The sequence below is a fragment of the Harmonia axyridis genome, chromosome X (genome assembly GCF_914767665.1).
Source record: "Harmonia axyridis chromosome X, icHarAxyr1.1, whole genome shotgun sequence".
NCBI classification, from domain to species: Eukaryota; Metazoa; Arthropoda; class Insecta; order Coleoptera; family Coccinellidae; genus Harmonia; species Harmonia axyridis.
In genome coordinates, this window is record NC_059508.1 from 17,630,840 (window position 1) to 17,642,272 (window position 11,433).

General features: G+C 33.4%; 1 protein-coding gene across 1 annotated transcript in view; it reads right to left on the reverse strand.

The window, feature by feature from the left end:
* The window catches only part of LOC123686188 (spectrin alpha chain-like), a 42,721-nt gene extending 31,857 nt beyond the window's left edge, over positions 1-10,864 (reverse strand). The window contains exon 1 of the mRNA XM_045626198.1: positions 10,379-10,864. Coding sequence (XP_045482154.1) covers positions 10,379-10,612 — 234 coding nt within the window. The 5' untranslated portion in view covers positions 10,613-10,864. The remainder of the gene's footprint in view (positions 1-10,378) is intronic.
* Between the last annotated feature and the right edge of the window lie 569 nt (positions 10,865-11,433).

An 11,433-nucleotide genomic window follows, 5' to 3' on the forward strand; every position in this document is an offset into this window, starting at 1 on the left:
TATATAAGTTAAATGAAACAAAATGCCCTTACTACCTAATAAAGATATGTCAACATTTCCTAGAAAACAGAAAACTAACTGTTAAAATAAATAATACTGTTTCCAACCACTTTAGTCCAGATCAAGGCACACCTCAAGGATCTCCACTTTCGTCATCACTGTACAATTTTTATTGTTATGATATGTACACTAATCCATCTAGAAATCAATATCTGCTACAATTTGCTGACGATACAACATTGATGGTACATGAAAAAACAATACAAGGTTGCATACAAAACCTACAAGAACAAGTAAATACGATCACAACATGGTTCCACAAATGGAGATTGAAACCAAATCCAAATAAGTCTCAGTTTATCATCTTTGATCACTCAATCAGCCCAAATTCACCATCTATAATAATCAATGGAATAAATATAAAACCGTCACCAACTATAAAATATTTAGGAGTTCAAATAGACAACAGATACAACTTTAATGCTCACACAAAGATGATAAAGAAAAAGACTATTTCCAGAGCCACATATTTCGCCAAATTGACATATAAGACACAAGGAATCAACATCCATACCGCAGCAAAAATATACAAAACAATTTGCAGGCCTTTGATCGAATATGCTCGCCCACTGTATGCAAACTGCAAATCTAGAGCAATGAAAAATCTACAAGTCGCAGAAACAGTAGCCCTGAGAAAAATAACGAGAATGCGACATCCAAATAATGTTCTACATAATCCCCCTAACCAACTTTTATATGAAAAGACAGGAATTGAACAGATAAATGAAAAGATCAAGAGACTCAACAAGAAGTTTCAATCTAAACTCATTAAACATCAGAATATAATTGAACAATACCATGACGAAGGAATGAATAAGTCAACAAGAAAACACTACACAAATTCTATTGAAAATTTTGAATACCAATTAAATAATTATTTTATGTTATAAAGTGTATTATATTTAAGTATAAAAAAATGTAAATTTAAAGGCTGAAAGACCCTAGGTCGGTGGCCATTTGTTCAACAATAAATAACAGTTACTAGTACTACTACTGTTTATTAGTTTATGCATAAAACTCTTCTGGTGTGGTATAATATGCCGAGTTGAAGCCTATTCCGAAATCAAAGACGAATCCTACAACAGAAAAAGTATTGAAAAGTTGGAGAAGCATTGGAGTACAGTACATGTATCACTCTTTAAGGTGACTGTGTTGAAAATAAAGTCGTATTTTTAACAAAGTTTTTAACGGTTAGGCCCAGTATTTGACGAACTTTAATGAAGTGTTATAGTTGGAATTTAACAATAGTTCATTCCTTAATTTCGAAACGATCTTTACAAAAGTCACTTGATAGAATCTGTCAAATAGTCTTAAGAATATTATATTTCTTCCTTTCCATTGTAAGAGACTTACCAGCTGCAAAATGTTTTTCATTCTTCAACCTCAGTTCTCTGACGACCAATCCATAAACTATTTTTGTGTAATCATCTAATTCGAATAGGATTAAATGAATCGCTTACCGATGTTCTTCTTAGATTTATCACTGAATCTTGAATTTCAGTCAATTTCTCAACATCAGGTTCCTCTCCAACTAGAAATGTGATTCTTTTTTCCTCGTTATCAAAAACAATTTCAAATTCCTTGTGTTCCTCTATCAATTTTTGTACACTATCGAAGCAATTCAACACATCCTCCTCAAGAACTAGGAATGCCTTCTTTTGTTTTAGCCAATTTTTAATTTCGTCGTATTTCCGATTGAGTTTTCGGAACTCCAGTCTCGATTGGTAAAGGCCTTCTTGTTCCTCAATTAATTCTATATTAGAAAATTTCATCAGATCGGTCAAGAATAATAATATTTTTTGTGGTTTTTAAAATAATTTTGAATCTATAAGAAATTCTGCTGGCAGCTGAAAGACAGTTCGTTGTCAAGTTATTCAAGCAGTCTTCAAACAAATCATTTTGCAATCATTGGTGAGAGTATAGGTTCTGCTGTTGAAGTTAGACATGGTAAATATAAATTGTAGATTGACCGCATATTTTTGTATGATTCTTGTCAGGTCTTTAATTATTTCAATGATCAGATTTTACATTAATATAATACAGGAAATAAATGATAAGATTCCATATAAAAATTTGGTCAACGTATAGGGTGAGTTCTTCTATGTTTTTTTTTTTCAGCTACAGGGTCAGAGGTTTTGAATATTATCCATGACTCAAATAAATCGAATTCATCAGGTGTTGATCAAATAACAGGGAATATTTATTCATAATCTATGTATTGTACCAATATTGACCATTTCGAGATATAAAATATTATCTGATCGAATTTATCCGAATATTCTCAAAATTGCGGTTATCAAAATGATATATAAAAAGGGTGATACGAAGTTAGCACAAAAAAAACGTCTCATATTCATTCAGGGGCGGATCCAGACGATGTTTGAGGGGGGGGCATGGAAAGTCACGGCTCATATAAGTTACCAATATAGCGGAAATTTTTGTTGGTACCTGATCTTTCTATAAAAAAACACTTGACCCAGTGATCATGTGTTTTTTTATAGAAAGATGGATTTAAGTGAATCATATCATATTCAGTTTACAAATTTTTGTAGGATAAAAACAAGTTAAAAAAAAATTTGATATATTTCATAAATATATGTGAATTTATTTCATAAGAAAACTCAGGCGCAAGAAAGTAGAAGGAAAACCATTATTTTTGCATAAAGGACAAGGCCTCAATTACCATATTCAGAATAATGTCAACAAATTCAACCTGTCTTCTACCATTCTAGATCATATCCAATCTTTCACCCTTGTGAGTGCCAACGCATATTTTTCGATTTTTCAGGATACATTTTTATATTTATCAGGTCCGCGAGGGGGAGTGCATGGCCCCATGGTATTTTTTGTTCATAATTCAAGTCATATCTTTGCGTTGAAGTTTTGAAATAATACACAATTTTATACAGGGTGTATATGAATAGTAGCGAAAACATTCAGGGAACGATTCCTTGTCAAAAAATAGGGTGGTCTTTCAGTTTTCAATTTGTGAAAAGATTATATGTTATTTTTTTTTTGTTACATTTTTTATATACTTATGTATATTTGTACCAACAGTTCTAAATGAAATATCATTTTGACATCCGATAATTGGATAATTTCGAGGTCGAAAATAATTCCAACCCCCACATCTCAGGCGTATTATCCGTTGATATTTTTCTTTGTCAAAAACCGTGAATTTTAGTGAAAACTTACAAGACACGTTATTCGTTAAAAATGAATCAGTCTATCCAAAATCAATTTTTTTATTGTAAAAGATGAATGAAGAAAATGTTATTGCGAAACAAGTTGGAGGGGTGGCTTTTCCTACCCCTTGGAATCATAAAGGAACACCACCAACATTTTTTTTAAATACCTTCTCGCTCGCATGAAATATCAGCCTAATTTAATTCTTGGGAAATTTCTGGTTTTCAAGAAAAAAATTAAAAATTATTTTTTAGGTGCCATTTTCAGGGAGCTGTAAATAAGCGGGAAAGGGTTTAGAAAAAAAATTTATATAGAAGACCCACCCTATTTTTTGATAAGGAATCACCCCCTCATTTGTTTCGGATCCATTCATAAACACCCTGTATATATAAATTTACTTATTTTTATTGAAACCATTGAAATACACATAAGATATAAGTTAAGATATAACTCCTGAATATCTAAAAAACCGATCGTTATAAATTGTATCAAAGAAGAAGCAGACACACTTCACACAAAAATAGATGGTACCGTTTGTCGAAGAAATACAGACAATCTTGATGAAGCGCAAAAAACTCGCGAAAATAGGAGTAAGCACACATGCCGACCGTAATACTTATGACTAGATTACGGCACGCTTAAACATAGCCATATTTATATTATTTCTGACCTTAAGTTTTGTTCATTTCTTGTAATTATTTTAGGCTTAGCACGCAAATCCTAGGGAAGGCTAGAAATATTTTGAATGTTTCCAGATTCCTCGGCATCGCTCGTTGCGAGGCGTATACATGAAAACCGAGTTGGAACTTTCGAGATATTTCGCCTGGTGCTCCAATAATTTTTCTTTTGATATTTTTTAGGCGCTCCTGCTGACCTCGGGCCCGTGTCAAATACCACCTTTGCCACGCCCTTGATACGGCACTTGCTACGTTGCATTCAGTGTTTTCACTGGACTCATACATCGTTTGCAACTGTCTCGAAAAGAACCAAAACGTTTATTTGCGAACTTCGCATTTGAATATTATGTATGTCATTATGTCCATTACTCAAAATAACTTCGTATATCTTTTATTTTTGTAGTTCACTTCAATTCTCAGCTCATGATACTTTAAAACAATTAACCAACGGTAGTATTTAGTACCAAAATGGGAGTATTAATGCAATAACTAAACATATATGATTGAAAAAGTAAACAGTATGTCATTTTGTCCGCATTTCCCCTACCCTGTATCTGGAAAACAAATCGTTTGCGGTTTCAAGGAATCTCTCATTTCAGTTCGTACCTCCAATTTAGGAAGATCTTATATTCATAGTATCTTTTTGTGTCAAATTGATGTCTTATCTTTCTCTAAAGTCTAATCTCTGAGGATATCAATAAATAGGACGGACAATATTCTTATTAGTTCTTATTTTCGAAGAACAATGAATTGAGAAAACAGGTTGCAAACAACCCAGTCGTAGCAAACATTTTGGAATTGAGTTTAAAGTTTAATTGAATGATAATTTAATTTATTAATTCAAACTGTAGCACAAACACGGCACAAGTGCGAGAAACATTGTTTGTTGAATAACAAATGAAAGTCACATTATCTATCGTATAACTCATTATATACTGAAAAAATTATCGATCAAAAACTGAAAATATAATCAACTCATCACAAATATAATTCTTGTGCCAATAATTCGGGTATATTCCTGAGGATTTAACGATTCAAATAATATCTGATATTTTTTCAGTTCCAATTCCTGAATTACAACATGAATTCATGAAATCTGAGCTCAGCATTTTATGATTTTTATAAGAAAAATTATTGAACGAATGAAAATTTATGCACAATTCGATAATGAATTAATGCAATTAACTTCTTTCAGTCAATCCAATCCGTAATTCCCATAATATTTTTACTATCGCAGAAAATGATCAGTAAGAGGAACACAATTCTTCAAGTAATCAATAATTATTCTGAACATGACTGACTGCTGAAAATTGCGATTCATTATAGGTTGTAATGTAATAAATGGGAAATTGGTAAAACCTTCCAAATTTAATCGAACCAAATTCTACGCAGTGTGAGAGGTTCGAATTGTCGATAATTCATAATTAGATCCTTCAGCACTTTCTTTGTTCTGTACCTCAAGTATATTGATCATTAATGCCACATAAATTGAGTGGTCAACACGGTTTTTAAATTTGTCTTTGAAGGTTCAATACGTAGTTATGATGATCTAATATATTTGAACGGAATAATTCTTTGGAAAAATATTTGGTAAATAACATGAAATTGCTTTTAATTCCCTCAACTAAGCCCCTCTGTAAGAGATCAATTGGGAAAATGGATTAGAAAAATTAGGCAGTATCGATCGGGGATTCATTGAAGTCAATAGTAACGGGAATAGTACGTCGGTCGCGGTACCGGAATTAGAGCAAAGCAATTTTTTTGAAGATTAGAGTTCTATTTTTTTTTTTTGGGAAAATTCCGTAGATGATTTAGTTCAAGGAACTTCAAGTATTTAAGAAAGAAGAAATTGTTTTACTCTAAGAAAGGACGAGTTAGGTCAGACTCAGAAGTAGGAAAACAGGGGTTTTAGATAAAGTTTCAATTTTGTTTTGTTATAAAGATAGATTAGCTTTGAGTGCGTGATTCGGGGGTGAAGTGAATAAAAGAGAATTACACGTCTCGTGTGAAAAGTTGAAAAAGAGTTTATTATAACTAGGTATACCAACCTAGCCCCGCGGGATAAGGGCAAGTAACAGTTTAACGATCTGTAGGGTTTCTTTTTATTTTTGTCTTGTTGAGTAGTCCTGATTCACCCAAATTCAATGTTCAATGAATAATTAGTGGATCATTTGAGATATATTTTTCTGTATTGAAAGTTTTGGCCGTTGAGTCAAATAGTACAAATTTTTGGATATTGTAACTTTGGTTTTTGCTTTATTATATATGATTTTAAAGAATCAATTGAGTTTGATTAACTTGGAAATATAACCCTGTCCCCAAGAAAGAAAAAATCAACAAAAAGACCTGTCCCTAGTGCGACGGGCCGAACCCACAATAACATCATATCTTTTTTATTTTTAGTCAGTGGAAAGCCGCTCTTCCATTGACACATATATATACCCCCAAAGAAGGGGTTTATTACAGTAATTTCAAATAAAGTTTCAGAAATATTCATATATGAATAATGCGGAATTAGATGTTATCAGATTAGACTTCGCATTATCTGCAGTTTCCGCTTTCGATGGCAATTTGGAGAATTATTATAAAATCATGACAGATTTCATAGTGAATTCAATACCTGAAAATTTATTATTATTGACGAATTGGAAAAGGACTTCGAAAAACAAAGTGAAATTACCAGTTTCTGAGAAGTTAGTTCAACTTCAGGCAATGCTAATAATCCAATAAAGTCAAACGGGTTTCCACAAATAATCCACGATTGTCTATCTACTATTTTGTGATTTAATTTTTTTTTTCGATGAAGTTCAATAATTTTGTATCATTATCAGTCAAACATTTTCCTTATTATTCATCTTGTTATTGATTGACATTAGGAAATTGACAAAGTTATGCTCCTAGTAACTCATTTGTAATTCTTTGAATGCGTACCTTGAAAATTTAATTCAAATCATCTACAATTTCGGAAATAATAAGTGACTTACTGATAAAGGAGAAATATATATATTCATGAAATTTCATGCTGATAGACTTCATATATCACCGTCACTGCCATAGTGAAGGCGAGGTGTGGCCGGTGTGGGAGTTAAAGTAATCAATAATTCAGATATACGAATGCACATAGTGAGAAAATCAATAGAAATTTCGTGAATATCTCATGAGGATTCCATCACTGCGTCAAACGATGAATTTAATCATATTTACTAATGTAAGCAAGTATCAATCTATATACATTTTCAAGATGTAATTTATATCTCTCCACGAAAATCATCTGGTCTGATACAATTCAAGGTTACGAATCTACAAGGACAGTAATTCAGACATTCAGCAAAAAAATCCATACTGTAATTATATATGTGATGAAGAGGAACTATCATTTTGATAGCCAGAGAAACATAAAAAAGTACTTACAATATAAAATACATCACACATAAAAAATACATAAATAATTTGTTGAATTTGCTTTAATTTTATGAATAAAATCAGATCTAGGAATTCCCTCCCTGTTTGAAATCTAAACGTCAGGTGTGTTTTGTATCATTTGAATTCTGGTTGATTTTTTTCATCGATTCTCAGAGCAGTATTGACTATTGAGTGATATGAAGAAGTGCATATCGGTACGAATAGAACACATGCGAGTTGCAGTGTTTTCCCGCAGTTCGCACAGTTGTTTTGTCCTATTATTATCGCGTTAGTGTATGCTATGCAATCTGTCCGCTACAGCATCTGACGCATCGCTTCCGCTCCCGCAGTCCACGTCGGTCTGTTCATACCTTTATTTGATCAAGACTCTTGTCAAACGCAACAAGAATTGGCAGGATCATTGGAAGTGACGCAACAAGCCATTATGAAACGCCTGAAAGTCATGTTTCAGAAACAAGGAAATTGGGTGCCGTACGAGTTGAAGCCGAGAGAAGTCGAACGGCGTTTGTTTGCTTGTGAATAGCTGCTTGCAAGGCGAAGACGGAAGGGATTTCTGCATCTCAGTGTGACTGGGTTGAAGATAATCTCAAGCGCAGAAATTCATGGGGATATCCCGGCTATGCTTCCACGACTACGACTGAATCGAATATTCACGTGAGGCGTTATCATCCTGATAAATGAAATATAAATGAAATTATCCTTAAATTCGTTGGACAAAGAAAAAATGATTTTTTCAATGAAGTTTTCTGTCATTTTTCGGTCAAATATAATAAGAGGCGACCGAATATTATACACTCCAGGACATTATCGATCCGCCTTGAAAGGGTACAACTTTCCAGGTGAAATTGAGTCGCTCTAGTCTGCCTGAACCTTTCCAAACCCTTTCTCGTCGACTATCACTTTATAAACCGAATCGTAACTCGTCCGATGAAATTACGTTACGCCATGGTGGCAAAAGCCAGTTTTGGTGGTGTTCTGCCAATTGCCGACGGGTAGCTGTAAGTCCAGGTGATAGTCGAGATACTCTTAAAGGTTTTCTTGCCCTCAAATTTGAGAAATGCAACCATCTCCTCATGGTAGTGGTTGAGACCACCCGTCTATAGGTCCTCAAAAAATGACTTCGACGTGCAGATTCCGTTCGATTCCTTCGTGTAAATTTTGCGATATAATATAATAGTATTCCCTTGTAGGCGTTGACCTGGATCATCCAGGCATTGGTCCCCAGGTAAAGCTGCCGGTTCCAGGAATAGAGCTGCTATGCGCCTTCTGAAGTCCGTGAAATATTGCGCAATCTGGTGGTTCGATAAAGCTTATTCCCGGGCAGTATACTTGCCCGGTCGATATGGGAAATTGAATGTCTCGGCATTTATCACGGAATATTCTCAATATTACAACTCTCGTTATTCGCTCAGAACTTATTAACTTCGAATACACCTGTATTCTCCCGAACAAGGATCATTTTTGATGATTTATTATTTCCATTTAAGTGATAAAGAAGTGAAGATTCCACATACAAAAATTGTCATGTTATATTCAACTAGTTGGGAGTTGATAGGTGGGGCCAAGACATTTTACTATGTGAGTATACCTACATACAAAATTTCAGTGAAATATAATGTATAGTTTCTGATTAATTGGATGTTGACAAAACGAATTGTTTTTCAACAATCTATACGATTAAGAAGATTATTTTTATTATTACTTGTGAAAATTTGCTCAAACATTCGTTTCCGAATCAAGTTTTTCAATAATTGCGAAAACAGAATTATAAGGGCCTAAATCCATAGTCATCAAATGAATTTTGCCTATTATTGGGTTGAGATTTTGAGTCTATATATAGGGTGAGTCCAGTGGCGTATCCAAGGGGGGGGGATAAGGGGGATATATATCCCTCCAGAAGGAATATCCATTATATGTAACAACCTCATATATCACAATCTTATTATGAGTAAGCAAAATTCTTTGGAAAACTTCTTCAAAAGGAGGAAAAATTGAAATTTTTTTTTCTTTATCCCCCATAAGGCTTATGTCTGGGTACGCCACTGGGTGAGTCAATGCTGAATAGTGTTTGATCGGTCGATAACTCCTGTTAATTTTGAGCTAGGAGAATGATTCAATTTTTGTCAGAATCGATAGCACTCAGCGCATAGAAAAGTGGAGAACAACGATACCACCCTATTTTTTTTCAGTGGGAATGCCCAATTTCCATATCGTGCTCATAATCTCCACGAAATTTTGATTTCGAGAAACCCCACTTGTCATCATTTATCTGTGGTACTTTTTGACGTAGGTCACTTTTTTAGAAAAGTTTCATGGTAGCTATGGCAATTTATTTCAGATATCCATAAAATGCCATAGAACTTATTACATTATGATAATTTGACAATCAGCACCGACTATACAGTACTGTTCACCGCGATGGCCTATTAGGCATTTATAGAAAACTAATCATAAGTTTGTGCTGAAAATTTGCATGTTGGGATGTGAGACAATGACTTTTCTCTCTAAAATATTTTAAGATCTCTACAACTTCTGGTTATACCGGAAACAGACTGCTACTTTCTATTTCAAATGGCACACGTAGTATATTATTGCATCATTAGATAGCTTATTTGATGAAAATTCCAGTAATATGATTTACCTTGGGTATAGAATCAATGGTTCGTGAGTTAATGGGATCATTGTGAAAAAATGGTGACGACAAAGACACATATTCTTTTCGAATATTTCTGCAGAAAAAGTTTTTTCAAAATACCCTTTTTCATTTTCGATTCTACAAATACGTAGAATTATAAGACTGTTTGCAGTGTGCTCCAAAAATGTACGTAGTGTTTATCAGAAGACCATGAACTTTAAGAACTCGAATTCATCAAAACTAAAGATTTACTAATTGAAACCTTTATTCTTTATTATTTCAGTTGATTCTACGTATAAAAAGAGGTACTAGCGGTTAGCGAAAACGATATTCTCAAGATTTATTATTGTAAATTTATAAACCTAAATATCATTATATTCAATGTATATTTGTTCACCCTGTAGAGTAAGACACGTAATTCATTCTCCAAGCCTTTGTGTTTTCTCAGCAAGGTTCGTACGTTTTTCAAACTATCGCCAGTATCAGTATCTTCGAGTTTTTTATCTTTCTTCTCAATCCAGTCTTCAGTTTCATCCAGATCCCTGTAAAATCTTTGGAGGTCATCAACAGAACTTAACTGTAAATCTCGGTTTCTGCTGATTTCTTGAAGTTGTTGCATTTTGAATTTCATATGCTGCGAAAATATCAGATGTCATTAATATGAAAAAAAATTAAAAACTCAATTTTAACTCCGTATTAGAAACCATCTGTCTCAGTTTATCTTCAAGCAAGGGCAGTTATTTTTATGTTTTTGTTAATATCCCTATGAGCTTTATTTTCATTTCTGTAAGGTCTGACTGAAAATCATTGAATTTTTTTTGCATAATTTCAACAAACTCTACACTTTCACCAATATGGTCTACCGGGACATATGCTCCTTTCTCTGAAATTTTATGTTACTTACAAGAGAGCAATGATATTTTAAGTTCAAAGCTACACTTTACTTTAAAATTCCTAACCTTTAATCCAAGAAGATATTTCTGAAGATTCCTGTATAAGAGAAAATGTTCTGACTGTATCCGCCAATTTTTTTCTACGTATTTCTGTTAATTCTATCAGCTCCCTGTACTGCTTTTCCAATTCAATCTGTCTGCTTAAAATCGGACAGATGGAATTTTTTTCTCTAGGGTTGATTTCTTAGGCACATGTCCATTTTTCTCAACCTTACACCAAATCTGAAACGAGATATTTTCTGCATCGGTATTCGTTTGGGTTTTCTCAACTAAATTGTACCTCATTAGAAGTGTTATTTAAGGTGAGGCAGTCTCCTGCCATAATGGTGAGTTGTTTTGGATTTTTTGATGTATAATTTTCCACAGCAACAACTGTTTCTTGCTCATAGGTGACAGTCACTTTTAGCTCCGTTTGCTTCAAAAAAATGAAAGATCAGTTAATTTTGATTTCGAAAGTTTTTTCATTGGAAATAATAAACCAAATACACTGTAAATTCTA